The following is a 20147-nucleotide window of genomic DNA, read 5'->3' as shown; positions in this document are numbered from 1 at the left end:
GCCCCCCTCAACATTTTTTTTCCCTCCAACTGTCAAACTTGAGAACTGGAGTGTCCTCCTGTATTTGGGCAGGAATACAGGATTATCTCAAAGCTGAAGTTGGGGCCTTAGAATCCACAACAAAGCCCTCTACCAAAAGGATGTATGGATGGGGGCGTACACCATTAGGAGACCACGGTGCCCAGAGTGTGTGCACATAGGACCTATGGTGTGCTGAAGTGCCAAGCTGGTGGGGCAGGGTGGGTGTGGGCCATAAGCTTTTAGTTTAAGTGTAGACATTTCCCCTGTGCGCTCCAGTCCCAGCCAGCTACCCTCCCGCTCTCCCTCTGGGACGAGGTTTGAGCAAAAGGTCAAGGGTCAAGTTGCCAGTCATCTGGCTTCTTAATGAAGGAAGGCAGAGGGTTGGATTGTTTCCTTGGAGGAAAAACACGGAGTAAATTCCTTTCCATACTCAAAAGTGCCATTCCCTGTTTGTTGGCTATACAAGCCAAGGGCCCTCTGCCCCTTCCCCCCAATCCTCTCGTCCAGTGTCCCCTCTTCTCCCCCAGGCCTCTTTCCTCCTTTATAGCTACCTCACCCCATGTTTGGAAAACTGGCCTGCTCAGGCCACAGGCGCTCTTCTCCTGCCCCCAGCTCCTTGAGACTATGTATGTGGCTTCTAAAAACCCAGAGATGTGTCCTGGTGCTCTAGGAACTGAAGTATGCCGGAGAGTGGGAAGGAAAAGAGCAGAAACGCAAAAGAAACAGGTGCTAGACAGTCGGCATGTCAGCACATGTGGGTCCGTCATCTCAGCGCTTGCCAGTGGAGGCAGGACCCAGAGTTCAAGGTCATCTTCTGCTACAGTAGGGGTTCGAGGCCAGCCCGAGACTCTTCCCTGAAAAAGTTCTGGACAGACTGGACCAGAAGAAGAGTGGGAAAGAGATGAGAGCGGTCATCTCTATGAAAAAAGAGAGAGGGTTGGTGTGGACAGAGAGGACCTCAGAGAAGGCGGGCAGTCTGAACCCTTCCCTACCCTCTAATCCAAGGAAGACAGCCCAAAGGAGGGAGAGGGAGTTGTCGGGTATGAAAACATCAAGGCCTTGACTCGGCTCCGGGTCAGTCCTGAGTTCAGGCCATGCTGGTTCATTCTAATTAACCAGTATAATGAAGTCGCTGCCTTTTGTTTGTCTCTGCTGGTTTCCTCGGGAGATGTGTCCTCTGGCCAGACAGGGCAGTGTGGGGGAGGAGAAGGACAGCAGAGGTGAAGGGCAGGGGACAAAGAGGACAGGGAGACGGAAGTGTGAAGGACAGAGGCCAGACACCGTGTGGGAGGCAATGAACAGAGGTAAAAGCAACCCAGATGTGGCGGCGAGGAGACAGAAGAGAGGCATGGGAAAAGGGGGAGAGGAGAGAGAGATGGACATGGAGAAGAACAATGGGGCCCAGAAGGAAGATGAAAAAAGAGGGAGACAGAGGTGAACTATAATGGCGAGCAGGAGGGGAGACCATGGCCAAAGCTATGAGAGCTGCAGCTGGCGGGGCCTGTGGGCGGGGCCTCATCTCCATCTCTAATGGCTGTGAAATGAGGTTAGCTCCATTAGAAGCAGCAAGAGTGTAACGAGATCACACTCATTAGGGCTGGGCCATCCTAGTAATTACCACCACCCCAAACACTCTGTGCCAGCCGCCCGCCCGCCCGCCCGGCCACCGAGCACTTGCAGGCACACAGCAGCATTCCACACGGTGCGGAATGGAAAGCAAGGGCCCACATAGGTGTCAGCCTCAGGACTTTAGGGCACGCCTGCCCGAGGTGAGCACGTTCACGAGCCCCCCAAGAGGTGCCCCTGTAGGGCTACACCTAGGCCACCTACCCCACCCGCCACCCGCACACACCGTCAGAGAGCAAGCATTTCAAACATTCCCCCGTCAGGAAGTAAGGCATGTGAATAGAAAGTGGTGGTTATTTTATTGATTGATCACATCCAACGTGTTGGTCTGAAGGGGGGGCAAAGCTCCATGTCATACTACTTGCCTTCTTTATAACAGTGAAAAGACCTGGACTGAGGCTTTAAGCCACACAGCAGGGTCCCTTTACCTATCACAGACCAGAACTGACTAGAGTCTGCTACCAGGTCTGTCTGTCTGACTCCAAAGCTGTGAGTTTGGGGTTTTCTTTAGGTGATGGGTTATTATTGGCAGTCCTACACCTCCAGCCCCAAGTCTGTTTTTTTAAGTAGCGTCATTCTGCTTGATGGAGTTCCCGTGCTAATATGAATACACATGTAGATGTAACTATTTAAAAATGTGTTCTTTGTTGTGTGTATATGGAGGTCAGAGGTCAACTCTGTGGAATCAGTTCTCGACTTTCATCTTTACGTAGGTTCTTAGGACCACACTCAGGCTGTCTAGCTCGTACCACAGCATCCTTACCTGCTGAGCCATCTCTCCAACTTTGAACTTAAAGAGACGTGAATAGACACGCATATCATCATTCAAATAGCCCTGCCCAGCCCCCAACTTCTCTGTACAGACAGAATGATCACCTTGTACCTTCAAGCTCAAAGAGGGGCACCAGTGCATGCACAAGGGCAGCGTAACGATTCAGAAAAGCCTCTTCCATCCAGCGACGGTGGTGGCGCACGCCTTTAATCCCAGTACTCGGGAGGCAGAGGCAGGTGGATCTCTGAGTTCGAGGCCAGCCTGGGCTACTTTCTGAAGGAAGTGTCTGTATGGCTGTCAGACGGTAGTGGAGGGTCGGTGTTGTGATACTCGCTGGGGGCCCCACATGGTGCCTGTCACACGGCAAGCGTTCAAAGATGTTGGCTGTTGTGACTAGGAATGTATCTCAGTGGTAGTGTGTTTGTCTAGCATATACCAGACCCTGTGTTAAAGATGTCAGCTATTGTAATTACTACAGCTGCAGGTGGACTATCTCTCCTCAGCTCAAGAGACAGAGACACAGAGACAGAGGAACAGAGACAGTGCACACAGGAGATGGCTTAGAGAACGGAAGTCTAAACATGAAAATCATGTTTCATATTTATCTTTTAGACATATAGTATTACTGGGGAATTGGGGTTCCCTTGTATAGGTTCTTGGTGTCACTGATAGAAGAATTTAAAAACAAAGCTGGATATGTTGGCTCACGCCTTTTAATCCCAGCCCTCAGGAGGCAAAGGCAGGCTGGATCTCCATGATTTCAAGGCCAACCTGATCTACATATGGAGTTCCAGGTCAACCAAAGCTACACAGTGAGATTCTGTCTTTGGGAAAAAAAAAAATTAAGACGGGCTGTGGTGGCGCACACCTTTAATCCCAGCACTATGGAAGCAGAGGCAGGTGGATCTCTGTGAGTTTGAAGCCAGCCTGGCCTACAAAGTGAGTTCCAGGACAACCAGGGCTGTTATACAGAGAAACCCTGTCTCAGAAAACGAACAAACAAAAAAGTAAAACAAACAAAAAAAACAAAAAGAACAAAATCAAAATGGCCTTAAAAGGAAGCTTGAGGGCCATTTCATTAAACTGAGAGAAAACCAACAGAGCAGGCAAGTTGAAGATCTGGGTGGCTTTAAGAGAGAGGAGATGGGGAGAAGATCAAGTCGCACCTTTGAGTATGTAGATCAGCTAGAGATCTGCAAGCAGCTGTGGATGTCGGAGGCCTTCAGAGAAGAGTGGGAAAGCCCAGAGAGCTAGAGCAAGCAATGCTCAGGACATTGGCAGCTGTCCAGAGAAATAGAAAGGAGAAGTTAGACTTCTGAGCTAGAACTCAGGGATGCGCTCAGGCTCAGCAGTGAGCATCTGCGCGCAACTGCATTAAGGGAGGGGCTTCTGGGACTTAGAGGTGCAGTATCTCAGAGAAGGGATAATTATGCCCCCCTTTCCTTAGCTTGTCTTCAGGTGAATCAGCTTTCCTAGTGGTTGGTATCCTGGCCAAGCGATTGGCAGGCCAAGTTAACTGTCAAGGGGGCGGGCAGGAGTATATGCAATGTTCTAATATTTAAGGCAAGTCAGAATGTCTCATCTCCACCCAGGGCCAGAGGAAGAACCCAGATTCCATTGCTCTGAACAAGAAGAAGCAGTTTTCCTCTGTGTGGACCTTAACAAAGTTCTGATACCTCCACCCTTTCCTAAGGTAATGGGAGGCCGTCCATCTTCAGAGCCCCGCCCCCAAGCCTGACAACGCCTGTCAAGCTAACATTAGCCGGAGGAAAATTTGGTTGGTTTGTTTTTCTAAGTTTTAGAAGTTTGTTTTACTTATTTTTTGTTTTTTGAAATAGGGTCTCACTTATGTAGCCCTGGCTGGTCTAAACCAGGCTATCGTTGAACTCATAGTGATCTATATGCCTGTGTGCACGTGGGCGTGGATGCTTGTGTTGGAGCTAGTTACAGAAGATTGAATTGACTCTGTGGATGCTGAGACCCTCTGGAAGGACAGCCAGTGTACTTAATCACTTTGCCATCTCCCCAGCCCCCGAGGAAGAGGAGCGTTTCCCACAGTATTTGAGTGACTCATATACATAGTATAGGTGTATGCAGTACTAGAATCGTATTGATGCTCAAATGTAATGTTAAAACATTTTGGATTTCCTCTTTTGGTTTTTTGTTTGTTGTGAGACAAAGTCTTAACACTAGGCTAGACCTAGGCTAGCCTAAACTCACTGCGTAACTCAGGCTGTCAACTCATGGCAATCCTGCTGTCTCGGCCTCCTGAATGTTGGGGTTATAAGCATGGGCCACCAACCCCAAGAGGGTTTGGTTTGTTTATGCCGTTCAGGGCTGAATAGTGAGCCAAGGCCCCGTGCATACAAGGAAGCACTCGACTCCAGTGTGCACCCACCCCACACTTGGAATTGTTAGAACAGAGAAAACTACTGTAGTTGTTGTAGTAGGATTTATTTATTTAGTAGTTCTTGGGACTGAACCAGGGCCTCACACATCCTAGGCACTAAGCTATTTCCCCCTACAGATGCTTTTTTTTTTTTTTTTAATACATATTTTTTTATGTATTTATTTTTGGTGTTTTTAGCCAGGCTCTCATATAACTCTGTAGCCAAGGTTAGCCTTGAACTCCTGGTCCCTTTGTTCCTAACTCCTGAGTGCTGGGATTTCATGACTACACCACTGTGCTTGGCACTTTCTATTTTGAGACAGGGTCCCACAGTTTGTAGCCCAGACAGGCTCAAACTTATGATGTCCCTGCCTCAGTCTTCTCAAGTAGCTGGGATTATAGGCAGGGCTGTTACAGTAGTATTTAAATGACATTAGTATATCACATAAGCTCACATCAACTGAAGAACCAGAAAAACTCACACAGACCTTACAGTGGTATTCTTCCAAACTCAAAGAATCTTCCAGAGACATCCTATGCCCGGATCCAGTGGGCTGGTGAGTCTGAGTAAGGGCACCAGTCTCTGCCCCTTCACTTCTGAGGGCTCCTACAAAAGGGATCGGAGCTGGCTTCGTGTGTTCTTCCAGAGTTCAGTTCCTTAGTACCTGCATTGGGCAGCTGTCAACCGCCTCCATCTCTAACCCCACCCCCCACCCCCACCCCCACCCCCACCCACCACTGACACCTTCCCTCACGCAGCACCTCACACACAAACATAAATAGTTTTTAAAAATGGCCCTACAGACCTGTGCACCAGAGCAGCCCTATAGTACTGTCCTAGAATAGCTAACCTCTGAGCCATCAAGGGGGGCACCCGGTTGGCATGCTCTCCTCCTAGATACCCATCCCTGCCAGCAGTGAGCACACCTCAAAAACCCGTGTACGTGTTAGCATGTTTGGCTTCAGCCCATAACTTCCCTTTCACCCATTCACCTTCCCGCCCACCTCCATCTCCCTCTGAGTCTCCCCGTTTTTCTCCTCACATATCACTGGGTTCCCTCAAGCCCAACTTGAGCATCTTGCAGGGTGTGAAACAGTCGCCTTCCTTGCTCCAGGGGCAGCTCACCACCCAGTCTGGAAGACACACAGTATGTACATATGCAAATCAAGGCGCGCCTTCAGCGCCACTGCTCTGCCTCTTCTTTCTAGGCCTTAGCTGTCTTCCTTTGTCCTCTGTAGCATTTTTTTTTCTGCTTGCTTAGTTTACTTTCCTCTGGACTCATTTTTCCCCCCTCTCTTTTGGAAAAAATTAATCTTACACAAAGTAAGCACTTTTTAAATATTCATGAGGCTGGGTCCATCAGTAGGGAAGGTAGACTCAAAATGGAAGCTGGAGTAATGCATTGTAATTTTCCTTTTCAATTCCAGGTAAGATTTAAAGAGACGTTATCGTTTTAAATGTAAGGGAAGCTGGGCCTTGCATGGCACAGGGCTGTGATCTCCATACTTGGGAGGATCACAAGTTTTGGGCTTGCCTGGGCTACAGAGTGAGTTCAAGGCCACCCTGAGCCACTTAGTCAGATCCTATATCAGAAAATAAAAAAGGGCCAGCAAGTAGTATGGTTTGTGCATAAAGGCACCTGTTGCCAAGCCTGTTGACCCACATTGGGTGCCTGCAGGCTACACACACACACACAGAGAGAGAGAGAGAGAGAGAGAGAGAGAGAGAGAGAGAGAGAGAATAAAAAACATCTTTAGAAGATTGAAATTTTCTTCTAAAATTATAGTAAAATCAAAGGAAGGGACAGCTGGGCATGATAGCATACACCTTTAATTCTAGTACTTGGGCTGCAGAGGCAGGAGGATCACTGTGAGTCCAGGGACAGCCTGGTCTTCAGTGAGAGTTCCAGGGTTACATGATGAGACCATGTTTCAGAAAAAAAAAAGGGGGGGGGGTTGAAGGGGTGGCTCAGCAGTTGAGAGCATTCACTGCTCTTTCAGAGGACCCAGTTCCCTGCATCCATGTCGAGCAACTCACACCTGCCTGTAACTCCAGATCCAAAGGGGATCTGATGTCTTTGGTCTCCATCCGTACCTGCACTCACACCCACCGGCGTGCACACACCTACATAATTAAAAATAATAAAAACAAACCTTTAAAGAAAAAGAAAAGGTCCGCATCTGTAGCTCAGTGGGAGGGCGCTTGCCTCTTGAGGCCCTAGATTCAGTGCCTACAACCACCGAAATAAATGAACCCATTAAAAAGTAAGTGCAGGGAGGGGCCATAATAGTTTGGACCTCAGTATTAGCTGCTTCACCTAGCCTGAGGGTGAGCTCACAAGAGCTTCCCTTTGCTCTGAGTTAATGAGTGTCTCCAGACCCAGCAGCCAAGTAAGGGCTGGACATGGAGCTCCGGGGTGGAGCCCTCGCCTAGCATACACAAGGCCCCAAGTTTAACCCCCAGCACCACAATAATAAACAAAGGCCAAGTAAAACTTGAACTCTGCCAACCATGTATGGTAACGCAGGCCTATAATCCCACTTGGGAAGCTGAGGCAGAAGAATCATGGGTAGTCTACTGCCAGAGCAAAATCCAGTCTCAAAAAAAAAAAAAAAAAGGGAGGAGAGAGAGAAGAAACAAGTGAAGCGTGAGTCTGGGAGCCTGGGTTTGAATCTTGCCCAGCCATCGGCCCTCATCAATACAAAGCAGAGGGATGTCAGCCTTCTCTCACACTGTACTCTGCCCCAGGAAGGAGATAGCCACCACAGGAGGTAAAGGAAGGACCTCACTGACACCCAGGCCAAACACTTTCATGTTGCCTTTTCTGGTCCTCACGTCATTACTCCCGTTTTCCACTTGAGGAAATAGTCTGGATGAGCAACTTGCCAAGGCTGACAGCCAGTGAGTGGTGGAGCCACGATGATCTTGATCTGCATGGGCCCATGCCCTTCCACCTTGAGATGTAAAGCCCGGGGCTGGGAGTATCTCAGTGCTAGACCTGTTGCCTGGTGGGTACATCCTCCAGCACCACACACCAAAAGCAAGCCAGCTGGGGCTAAAAGAGACCCTACACACACACACACACACAGAGTTTATGAATTGACTCTAAGGGAATGCTGGCTGAAGGCAAAAATGTTTGGAAAGCTGATGTGAAAAGTCCTTGTATGCAGATTTTAAGCAAAAGTGATGCTGCTCTCCGACCCACTTGGCCACGGAACCTTTTGTCCTTTACTGAGCCTGAGGAAATGGAGAGAGGGGGGCCGGCTTTGCTTCTGCTTTTCCGAGGGCATCGGGGGCTCAGTGATGTTCCCTCCGTGACCACTAGGGAGCAGTGGTGTTTCTTTCCCTCCTCGTCCCACCCAGGTCTGTGGGCCAGCCTGGGCTCCCTGGCCTGTCAGTGAGGGCATTTCAGTACTCTGCTGCCCCCCACCTCCCACCCCCGGCACTAGTCATTCTCCAGGGGTCTCCCGTCTTGCAGGGTCTCAGAGCTTGCCTCAAAGGTCTTCCGCTGCTTCTCTCTGCAACTTCAAATCCCGGCCGTTCTGTGTCTGCCTCCTGATCTCACTTCCGCTCTCCGGGTCCTAATGTGAGGGAGGCTGGCAGCCCCTGGCTCCCTGTGGCCTTGTCGCCTGCCCCCCCCCCCGCCGCCGCCCCTCCCCGCCCCATCTCTCTCTCTCTCTGCCTTCCTCCTTAGGTCGGTAATTAGGACTGCCTTGTTTGCGGGACAGCCATGGCTTCCACGCTTCCCTTCCCAAAGACCAGGCGGACGGGAAAACCAGGTGGAAGGGGAGGTGACAGTTCCTGGGGGAGGGGAGACCTGTTTCCCCACCTCCTTCTCTCATCCCCCTCCTCTCCACCTCACCCTGGTGGGGGGCTGGAGCATTAGAGAGAGGGGGTGGGGGAATGGAAGGCCCGCTTTAGAGCTGGTGATCCATCTTTCGGGGCGCCTACGCCCCTCGGAACCCTGTACCCTCCCTTGGCTCCAGGGCTGCCTCCTTCCACCCCCCGTGGTGGCAGCAGCCCTTGTAATTTAAAGCTCTCTCTGTCGCCTCTAATGTGATCCTCTCGTTTTATTGACTCTCTCTGCCGTCTGTGGCGCCCCTTCCCATCAATCTCTGCTCTAATCACACTGCTGCCACGGCCTGCTCGGCAGCCCCCCCTCTCCGCCCGGCAGCGGCCCAGCCCCGTCCCTCTGCTGTCCCCCACCTCCAGAACACCAGCCGCCGCCCCCACCCCATCCCCCGTGCCTCCTGAGCTGTAGTGTCGGGGTCCGGGACCGCAGACTTCTTCCTTTACCCTCCCGTGAGGCTTGCCCCACCCGAGAGCTGCGCTTTTAAGAAATGCTGGGGACCACGGGAACCAGTGGCCGTGGGACAGAGTGAACACGAATCTTGGCCTGAGGGTGGCAGGTTAGGTGGGCGCTGGCTTTTAGAGGCTTCGGTGTCAAATCCAGTTCAAGGGTGGGGGGAGAAGAGACCTGGAGATTCAGAGAGGAGATGGGAGAGAGGGAGATGGAAGGATTAGAAGTTGGAGGCACCCTGACCACAAAAGTCTAATTAAATAGTGTGTGATGGGCGAAACACCAGGAGAAAGGGACAAGGGAAATAGGTCGGGGGTGCGCGAGGCAGGGATAAATTTGCAATTGAAATTTTTTCCTGAAGAGGAGGGGTAGGCTGGAAGGTAGGGAAGAGATTTGCAATTGTAAACAGCCGCCAGCTGACCTACCCTGCGCCGTTGTGGGTCTCACCCAGAAGCTGGCCCTTTGATTTGTCCTTAGCCATCAGTGGTCCTTTTCTAGGTGTGGGAATTAAGCCTTAGAGGGAGAAGACCTGGGAGTTACTCCAGGGTCTGAGCTACGATGTAGCGCTGAGTGGAAAGCCAAGAGGGAGGGAATACTTGTAAGCAGGGCTATCCTGCTGCCGAGACGGGTGGGACAATGCTTCCCCCATGTCAACCCTCAGCTCTCCTATCAGGTGGGTTAGTAAAATGTGGTGGGGTCCAACTGTGGAAATGACTGAACCCTCCCAATCCAGCAGACTTCCTTCCTCTGTCCATAGGAGAAATGCCTTTCTCCGGCAATTCCTCGGCTCCCACTGCCTGCTTAACCAGCGATCTGCACCCCACCCCCGACCCCATTCTGTTTCCTCACTTGCCTTTTGATTTCTCCTCAGCCCGTTTACCTGGTACTTCTTTGCATTTCATTACCATACTAATCCTGCCCCCCAAGAATTCCTTGAAGGTTCTGACTCACACCTAGCTGGCCTCACAGGAGGGGGAGGGAAGGGGAAATAGTCTTGAAGGCCACACGGCGCCTGGACCAAGGACCCATATCAAATCTGGGAATCTGGAGATGAGGGTTAAAGATGGCCCAAGGAGAAGGAAGCCATCCCCTCACGCTTTCTCTGAAGCAGGGTGGCCTGAATATTAGCCATTTCATCATACAGACGGTGGGAGAGGAGTTAGATGGATGCTCAGGGAACTGATCATTTGAGGAAGGTGGGCGCCCTGCTGGCCTTATCCACTATTCCTGATTCCTAGCTCTTGGGAGACTGCTAATTCTGCCTGTTTTATGTCTACAAACACACACACACCAATTTTTATTTTTTATTTTTATTTATTTATTTGAGACAGAGTCTCATGTATCCTACACTGGTCTTGAACTCCATGTAGCCAGGTCTTCTGATCCTCCTGCCTCTGTTGCCAGAGTACTGGGATTACAAGCTGAGCCTATCCCCATTGATGCAGAGCTGGGAATTATGCCCAGGACTTCATGCATGCTAGATAATCATTCTATCACCTAAGCGCTTCCCACCATTTTGGAGCCTGGTTACGTATGTAAACCTGAGAGTTTCTTGGCTTCCTCATCTCCAAATACAAATACTGTGAGATGAAGTGAGATACCAGTAAACCGTTAGCTGTTACCAAGACCATGCTATAAATAATAGCTGCTAGAACCATTATTACTAGGACTTACTACTAATATTTTTATCTCCAATTTGGAGAGGAGACAGCTTCAGGGAAGTTCCTCTGACTCAGCGTGTCCCAGCCAGTCTAGATCTGGAATGCACTGAGAAAGATGTGTGCCAGGGAAAGCAAGAAGACCTTTGACTAGGAGCCAGACCTGAGGCTTTTTCCGAGGGCTCATTCGTTCGAAAGATATTTATTAGCACGATAGCACATGCCTATAATCCCAGCATTTGGGCGGTAGAGGTAGGAGGATTCAAGGTTATTCTCAGCTACTTTAATTTAAGGCTAGCCTAGGTTATACGAGAACCAGACTGTGTCTGTGTAATCGTAGAGAAATCGAAAGCAGATAGAGTCTCCCAGGAAACCAATCCTCTAGAAGGGAAATGAGGAAGTCGGGAAAAATGTTTCACTAGGCCGCGAAAAGTCTGAGGGCAGACATGAGTGTCGAGGAGTCCCCAGACAGACTAAACTCTTAGACGAGGACCCCCAAGCAGGAATAAAGTTGGCTTGTTTGAGAAACAGGAAAGACCACGAAGGAGAGGGAGAGGGTGTTGTGGGGACAAAGAGAGGCAGGAAGGCTGACTAGCTGGCCAGTGGATTAAAACAGGGCAGTCTGGAGGGAGACTAAAAGTGGACTTTCTGGCAGGTCGGACCTTGCGGATTAGGGAAAGGGGTCTGGATTTTATTGAGTGCAATGGGAAGCCACTGATGGTTTTTTAAGTAGAATGGAGTATGATTTCCGTGTTTAAAGACAATTATGAGGGCTGACAAGCTGGCCTAGCAGGTGAGAATGCTTGCTTCCAAGAACGACAACCCGAGTTCCGTCCCCAGGACCCATGTAGTGGAGAGAGAGAAGTAAGATTGCTCCCTGATCTCCATGTGTGTGCCGCAGCACACAAATACACCTGAGTAACTTTTTTATAAGACAGCTCTGAGGGAGGGCTAAGGACATAGATCAATTGGTGGAGTGTTTTCCCAGGAGTCACAACGCCCTGGGTTCCATTCCCAGGACTGCATGAACTGGGTGTGCTGGTGCGCACTTTTCATCCTAGTAGAGGTAGAAGTCAGAGAATCAGAAGTTCAAGGTCAGCCTAGTTTACATGAGAGCCTGTCAAAAAGAGAAAGAAGGAAAGAAAAGAAGAGAAAATTATGACCTACAATTTATTTTAAAACAGATTGTGAAAAGTGGGAGAGCCGGTGAGGATACAAACGAAATAAGACTGCTCATGAGTTGCTTGGTGGCAGATAAAGGGTCTCCTGCAAACAGTTGGCGGTTTTCGTAGTTGCAGGCGCAGTGGTCATTGTGGCTCTTAGGCGGAGACCCTAGACTGCAGAAGGCAGGGGTGGAGATGAGCAGCCCATCTGTTGCACTAGCTGGGGAAGTTAACCGTGGCTTGGGCCAAGATGACGCTGGTGGGGAGATGGGAAGGGCAGGGTCTGGTGCATCCTGAAGCTTGCTGTGGAAATTCAGAGCATGGGATGGGCATGCCTCCGCAGAAGGGTAAAAAGTACCAGGTTTGAGATTGCAAGACAGAGAAGAGCTAGTTTGGAGAGCAACAGTGAATTCTAGTTTTAGATGTGTTAATGTTTAGGCCTGATGGGCTTTGACCTGAGGGCACCGGAGTCTGGTGCTCAGGGAACATAACGGGACCAGAAAGTCCAGATGTCAACCTTCCCGGGGCCCCTGAGGTCTGACGGCTCTGCTCTCTCCATGCCTCCCTGCAGGGTGCTGGCTGTCAGGCTGAAATGAACCCTCAGCAGTCCTCCGTCTACCATGGCCACCCTTAACTCAGCCTCGTCCTCCGGTACCGTTCCTTCTCCTGGGCACGATGCTCCGTCCCCACCTCCAGACACCTCCTCCTCCAGCACCTCTGATCCTGTCACCAAAGATCCCCCTGATGCCTCCTCCCCCTCTGAGAGTGTAAGGTCCTCAGAGCCAGGGGGAGAGCTTCTGGAGTCAGGCTGTGGCCTTGTTCCACCAAAGGAGATTGGAGATCCCCAAGAAGAGCCTGGCTGTGGTCACATCCCACCAAAGGACCTCAGGGTGGAAAAGGAGGAGGAGGAAGAGGAAGGAACCCTTCCTTTGGACCTAAGCAACCACTTATTCATTGCAGCTGGAGGTGAGGCCTACCTGCTGGCCAAGCCGTCCCTGTCAGGTGGCAGTGAACTCTTGTTACCAAAGGGCTTCCCCTGGGATGAGGCAAGCGACAAGGAAGAGCCCAGCCTGCCCCTCCTCGCCCATTTCCCCTCCTCACACCTTACCGCCCTTCACATCCAGCATGGCTTTGACCCAACCCAAGGCTTTAGCTCTTCTGACCAAATTTTGTCCCATGATACCTCAGCGCCATCTCTGGCCGCCTGTGAGGGAAGGGATGGATCCTTCTGGAGCTACCAGCTGGTTCCAAACCCAACCGAAGATCCCAAAGATGGCCCCATGGGGAGCCGATGGGGAGACCACAGGGCACTGTTCTGGATCTGCCTTCTATGCCGCCTGGGTTTCGGCAGGCTCCGGGCCTTTATAGGTCACACACGTTCTCATGGAGTGAAGCTGAGCCCTGCCCACCACCAGGGCTTGCTGGGCAGCCCAGCCGTACTTCAGGAAGGTGACGATGGCGGCATGGCCTTCCTTAGCTTTCTGGAACCAAAACCCCTTGCTTGCCCTTCTCCTAAAGTCCCTGAGAACAGCACAGTGACCATGGAGACGAACGGAGCCCAGTCTGAGGATGGCCCCCCAGAGGCAGACATGCAGGCCCTTGTTCTCCCTGCTGAAGAAGTTATGGCCCTCAGCCCACCATCCCCACCCACAGCCCTAGCCACCTGGGACCCCAGCCCAACCCAAGCCAAAGAATCACCAGTATCCAGAGGCGAGGCAGGGCCAGACTGGTTCCCTGAGGGCCAAGAAGAGGATGGAGGGCTCTGCCTCCCACTCAACCAAAGCTCACCCACCTCGAAGGAGGTCGCCACCACGCTCCCAGCTCCGGGAGGGTCTCCTGACGACACCAGCGACCTGCCTCAGTCCTGCCGCCTGATCGATGACTACCCTCCGGCCCCTGCAGCCTTCCAGGGCCTCAGCCTCTCCAGCCACATGTCCTTGCTGCACTCGCGCAACTCCTGCAAGACTCTCAAGTGTCCCAAGTGCAACTGGCACTACAAGTACCAGCAGACCCTGGACGTGCACATGCGGGAGAAGCACCCGGAGAGCAACAGCCACTGCAGCTACTGCAGCGCCGGCGGCGCCCACCCCCGCCTCGCTCGCGGGGAGAGCTACAACTGCGGCTACAAGCCCTACCGCTGCGACGTCTGCAACTACTCCACCACCACCAAAGGCAACCTCAGCATCCACATGCAGTCCGACAAGCACCTGGCCAACCTGCAGGGCTTCCAGGCGGGGCCTGGCGGCCAGGGGAGTCCCCCAGAGGCCTCCCTCCCGCCCCCAGCCGCCGCCGCCGCCGCCGCCGGAGGGGACAAAGAGCCCAAGACCAAATCATCCTGGCAGTGCAAAGTGTGCAGCTACGAAACCAACATCTCCCGGAACCTGCGGATCCACATGACTTCCGAGAAACACATGCAAAACGTCCTGATGCTGCACCAGGGGCTGCCGCTCGGCCTGCCGCCGGGGCTGGTGGGGCCGGGACCCCCTCCCCCACCGGCGACTGCCCCCACCAACCCCCCTGAACTCTTCCAGTACTTTGGGCCCCAGGCCCTAGGACAGCCTCAGACGCCCATGCCTGGGCCGGGGCTGAGGCCCGACAAACCCCTTGAAGCCCAGCTGCTTCTCAATGGTTTCCACCACCTTGGAGCACCTGCCCGCAAGTTCCCCACAACTGGTGAGTGCCCTGACTCTGCTCCCTACTCAAGCCTTCTCCCAGGGGTCAGCTCCCCACCCAGGTAACATGGCGCTCCCTAATTAGCTCCCCGCCGCTTGCTTTCCTCCTTAGCCACTAATCTGTCTCTGTCCCCCAGCCCCCGGCAGCCTCTCCCCTGAGACCCATCTGCCACCAAGTCAGCTCCTGGGCTCCTCATCCGATGGCCTGCCCACTTCGCCCTCCCCAGACGACAGCCCACCCCTGAAGGTGTTCCGCTGCCTGGTGTGCCAGGCCTTCGGCACCGACAGCCTGGAGCTGCTGCTTTACCACTGCAGCATAGGCCGGAGCCTCCCAGAGGCCGAATGGAAGGAGGTGGCCGGCGACACCCACCGCTGCAAGCTCTGCTGCTACGGCACCCAGCTCAAGGCCAACTTCCAGCTCCACCTCAAGACCGACAAGCACACCCAGAAGTACCAGCTAGCAGCCCACCTGCGGGAGGGGGGTGGAGCCGCGGGCACGCCTTCCCCGCTGCCCCTGGGGGACGGGGCTGCTTACGGCTCCGTCTCCCCCCTCCACCTGCGCTGCAACATCTGTGACTTCGAGTCCAACAGCAAAGAGAAGATGCAGCTGCATGCCCGCGGGTCAGCCCACGAAGAAAACAGCCAGGTCTACAAGGTGAAGTTCAGGCAGCGGGGGACAGGAGAGGGAGCGGGAACAGGGAGAAAGGAGGCGCGGAATAGAGAAGTGGTGGAGGAACCCCGAGTGATGGACATGAGGAGCAGGGCCGCGCGTGTACCAGGGTAGCAGAGTGTTGGGCAGACCTGGAAACAGACCAGAGGACAGTGGGCTGTGAGGAGGGGGGAAACAGACTTTATTCAGCTCTTCTGGCAATGGAGGCCGGAGGATGAGTCCGTCTCAGTCCGGCCCATCATGTTATCAGAAGTATGAGAGGACAGCAGCAGATTGCAGCCACATCCTCGGGAACCCGGGGTCGGGAGGAGAAGGAGGGAAGTTCAGAGACGAAGCAGTGCTATCTAGGTGACTGTAGAAGGGGAGCGGAGGGGAGCCAGGGGTAAGAGTCCAGTGAGGAGGGAGTGTCCCCAGAGATCTGGAGCTGCCCCTTCTGCATCTGAGCCGGCCTCTTCCATGGTTCTAGTTTCTCCTGGAAATGGAGGGAGCAGAGGCGGGGCCAGAGCCGGGCCTCTACCGCTGCCTGTTGTGCGCCTGGGCCACACCCTCCCGCCTCGCCGTGCTCCAGCATCTCCGCACACCTGCCCACCGCGACGCCCAGGCCCAGAGGCGTCTGCGGCTGCTACAAAACGGCCCGGCCGCCGAAGAAGGACTCTCAGCTCTTCAGAGCATCCTGAGCTTCAGCCATGGGCGGCTCCGAACTCCTGGTGAGGAAGAGGGAACAGGAGCACACAGGCTGGGCAGGAGGCGGCAGAGGCAGGGACATAACGGAGTGACCGAGGAAAGGAGAAAGAGGGTCTGTGAGCCACCAGCAGCAAGGAGGAAGGCGTGGGGAAAGGGATGAGAAGGCAGGATGGGGGCTTCAGGGACTGGGAGGGTTCCCAGCAAAGAGAGGAACGAGAGACCACAGGAAGATGGGAGAGGATGGCAGAGGCTTTGCCGAGTAAAGAACAGGAAGACCGCAAGGGGAAATGACCGACCCGGTGATTCTGAGTAACGACTAGTAGCTCTATTGGTCGTGCGGGCTGGTAGGCCAAAAGAAAAGCCCAAAACGTATTTCCCGCCGGGCTAGACTGGTTGGAAGGAGACGGGCACTGTGGGCATGGCCCAAAGGCAACAGGGATGGGAAGAGGCCCCAACAAGTTTCCCAGCCTCTTCCTGTCTCCTAGGAGGTCTTCAGCCCCAAGGCTGGGCTTAGAGACCCCCTTAGGCAGCAGAGGTTGTACCAGCAGAGGCCGGGAACAGCCAGCCAGGTGCCATTGATCCAGAGGGTGCAGGAGAAGAGCCTGGAAGGGGCTGTCCGAGGTGGGCATGGGCATCTGGGCTTTGGAGAGGCCAGCGGTGGGCGAGGGTGAGGGCAGGGCAGCAGGAACCAGGAACAGGCAGCATTGACGAGTGCTAATTGAATTGCCAATACACTGGCTGGAGTTAAGTGCTGGAGGGGCCCAGATCAATAGCTAACGATCCTGGCGCAAGGCTGAATGGAGTTAAGGAACTTTTAACACTTTAATTAGGCTGCCACCGAAAATAAATTCCTACACATCTGTCAATTCTTCCTTGAGTGGTAATCTCCTTGCCCATCGCCTCCCGTTCACTACAGCCGCCGCCTCATTCAGCATTTGCGATGCCCCTCCCGCTGTGTTTTGGGGGCTTCCCCTTTCCAGGGTCTGTCAGGCCAGGAGGCCAAGTTTAGTCCAGTCCTATGGTGGGACTTGTTTCTAGGGATGGGGTGCTAGGCTTGCCCTACTGTTCCGTTATTGGAATTTTCACTTTTACCCTGTGTTTCTCCCGGTGGCTTTTCATCCTTTCCTGCCTCCCGATTCACCCATCCATTTCTTCACCGACTGGCTGCTTGTCCTGCTTCCTCTGCCCTGTGTCCTCCCTCCTTCCCCAGTGTTCACCGGGGTGTGCTGACTCTCTCTCCATCCCACACAGGGAAGGCTGACACCCCCTTCTCTAAGCCGCCCACCTCTGAGAAAGATGCCCAGAACAAGACAGAACATTTGGGTGAGCCTCCGACCCGTTTCCCTGGTCCAGTTCACTATGTGTCCTGGGATGTTCAGGGGACCCATCAGAAACCCGAGCACCCCAAAAGGCCTCCTTCCCAGAAGGAGCAAAACTGACCAAAGGCACGGGAAGGGAAAAGAGGTCATGCCAGCCCAGGCGTCTCTCTGGCCTCTTTGAAAACCCAGCCCTGGCTAGCCCGGAAGTCATCCCTGCCAGGCCTCCCCTGCTGCTGCCGAGTTCCTTGCCCATCTTGTCCGATCTGAGCAGCCCACTTCCCACCCTGAAAGCTCTACGTTAGCAGAGGGGCTGTGCAAGAAGGGGAGAGGATTAAGGAGTCCTCTAACATCCTCTCCTCTCGCCCTCAGCTTCTGGCGTGACAGAGGACAGAACCGGCCTTTCCACAGACGCTGCCAACCAGATCACGGTCAGAACTGGGGTAACTGGGACGATGAAGGGGGGGGCTGCCTTTACTGAGAGCTCGCACTCTAAAGCAGGGGTTCTCAACCTGTCTGTGGGTTACGACCCCCTGGGGTCCCCTGTGACCACTGTGATTCATAACAGTAGCAAAATTACAGTTATGAAGTAGCAACAAAAATAATTCTATGGTTGGGGGTCATGAGGAACTGCATTAAAGGGTCGCAGCATTAGGAAGGTTGAGAACCGCCGCTCTAAAGGCTTTTGTTGTGCTTGTGGCTAATTTAACTCAGAATATCACAGGCGAAGTTCTACTCGGGGCCAGTTCTGTATGTTCAGCGTGTGAGGAAGAAAGCTGCCCATAAGGGGAGTGACAGGAAGGGATGGCGGGACCTTGAGGAAACGTCAAGAGAGAGATTGTATTGAGGGTAGGAGAGACGAGAGAGAAGCGTGGGGAAATGGAAAGAGCAGGGTGGGGGGGGGACGACAAAAGAGCAGTCTCATAGGACAGCTAGGAGGATGTTCCTTCCTACAGGAGCCGGAAGCCGGAGCAAGCTGACCTGACACCAAACAAGCTCTGAGCTCCAGGACCTGGGCCTGAAAGGACTCGGGAGCAATTTGGCCTTATGGCCTCTAAAGTGTCTGTTCTGAGGAGATTCCAAGTCTCTGGTCTTTTATGCCATCCTGGGCCTCACAGCTTCCCAGACTCGGTTGCAGCATGCAGAGATTCCTCAGTGCTCAGTTTCTTTTCCTCCCAACCCCTCCCTGCAGCCTGTGTGTTGCAGGACCTGTCCTGAGGGGTGCACTAATGTGAGCCTGGGTGCCTTGCCCTGATGTGTAGGCCTGGGCAAGTGCAGGGCAGCAGGAGAAGCAGGCCAGAGAGAGCAGCTTGATCTGAGGCAGCAGGCAAAATGCCCCCCAGACAGTTCCATTAGTGGCAGCAGGCTTCTGTTGCCTCCATCTGTCTGGAGGTCTAGGCCACAGTGTGCTGAGGGACAGACCAGAATTTCCCTGGGCCACTTGGGGAGTGGCAGTTACTAATATTAAGAAGTAGTGAGGCCCGGGGCTGGAGCAATGGCTCAAGCAGTTAAGAGCACTGGCTGTTCTTCCAAAGAACCTGGGTTCAATTCCCAGCAACTCCAGTTCCAGGGGATCTGACACCCTCATACAAACATACATGCAGGCAAACACCAATATACATAAATAAATCTTTTTTTTTTTTTTTTTTGGTTTTTTGAGACAGGGTTTCTCTGAGTTTTGGTACCTGTCCTGGATCTTGCTCTGTAGACCAGGCTGACCTCAAACTCACAGAGATCCTCCTGCCTCTGCCTCCTGAGTGCTGGGATTAAAGGCTTGCACCACCACCGCCCAGCTATAAATAAATCTTGAAAAAAAAAAGAAGAAGAAGAAGAGGAAGTAGTGAAGCCAGGCGGTGGTGGCGCACACCTTTAATCCCAGCACTTGGGAGGCAGAGGCAGACAGATCTCTGTGAGTTCGAGGCCAGCCTGGTCTACAGAGTGAGTTCCAGGACAGACAGGACTGCACAGAGCAGCCCTGTCCTGAAAAACAAAAAAGCAAGCAAACAACAAACAGAAGTAGTGAAAGGGAAGGAGAAGGGGGAGCAGCAGAGGCAGCTTCAGGGGCAGACAGCTCGGACCCTCTGTAGATGTTCAGCGACCTGGAAGAAGCAAACTAGGCTGGGGTAAGGGACCTCTGGGTCCGGAAACTGTCCGGAAGAAAGGATGTACTTCACAGAAAAGACGGGCCGTGGGCTATGGGTAAGAGCCAGATTCAGGGCAGAGGCTGGTACAGGGCCATCTGTCAGCTGGAAGACTGACGAGCGTGTCAGAGATGGGGAAGACACACCACGTGGAGGGAGGGGGGCTGGCAAAGAAGGAAGTCGGAACAGCACCCTAGGCCAGCGAGGCCTTGGTCCTCGTCCAGTGGAGTTGCCAGCTTCCAGGACTGGTTGGGAGCTGGGTGGGCCAGGGTGCCTTCCTGTCCGAGTCTCCCAAATCTGGAGACCGGGACAGTGTTGCACTGAATCCTAGAAACAGTGATCCACCTCTTCCCTGACTCCTCTTCCTCCACCCCCCCTGTGTGTTCCCAGGTATACTGCTGTCCATACTGCAGCTTCCTGAGCCCAGAGTCTGACCAGGTGAGGGTCCATACACTCTCCCAGCATGCCGTGCAGCCCAAGTACAGGTGCCCACTCTGCCAGGAGCAGCTGGTGGGCCGGCCTGCCCTGCACTTCCACCTCAGCCACCTTCACAACGTGGTGCCCGAGTGCGTTGAGAAGCTGCTGCTTGTGGTGAGTGCCGGCTGAGGGAAAACGGTCTTACAGTCCTGTCAGGGCAGCGTGGGAAGACAGGGAGAGGCAACAATACCCAGGCCAGTGTGCTGGGGGTGGGAGGTGAGGAAAACAGCATTCTAGAGAGATTTTAAAGTTGGTGT

At 53.3% G+C, this 20147-nt stretch overlaps 1 protein-coding gene across 2 annotated transcripts in view; it reads left to right on the top strand.

Moving 5' to 3' along the window:
* Positions 1-20147, top strand: part of Zfhx2 (zinc finger homeobox 2) — a 31386-nt gene that overhangs the window by 5090 nt on the left and 6149 nt on the right. The window contains exons 1-7 of one of the 2 annotated variants that reach the window (XM_042284876.2): positions 4012-4112; positions 12502-14603; positions 14740-15257; positions 15739-15979; positions 17208-17279; positions 17645-17703; positions 19804-20004. In XM_042284876.2, the coding sequence (XP_042140810.2) occupies positions 12551-14603; positions 14740-15257; positions 15739-15979; positions 17208-17279; positions 17645-17703; positions 19804-20004 (3144 nt within the window). In that variant the 5' untranslated portion in view covers positions 4012-4112; positions 12502-12550. Of the gene's footprint in view, positions 1-4011; positions 4113-12501; positions 14604-14739; positions 15258-15738; positions 15980-17207; positions 17280-17644; positions 17704-19803; positions 20005-20147 lie in introns of those variants that run through there. The other variant, XM_006988509.4, reaches the window with a different exon arrangement.

The sequence above is a fragment of the Peromyscus maniculatus genome, chromosome 9 (assembly GCF_049852395.1).
Source record: "Peromyscus maniculatus bairdii isolate BWxNUB_F1_BW_parent chromosome 9, HU_Pman_BW_mat_3.1, whole genome shotgun sequence".
Taxonomy (NCBI): domain Eukaryota; kingdom Metazoa; phylum Chordata; class Mammalia; order Rodentia; family Cricetidae; genus Peromyscus; species Peromyscus maniculatus.
This window is presented reverse-complemented; position numbering and strand designations above follow the sequence as displayed.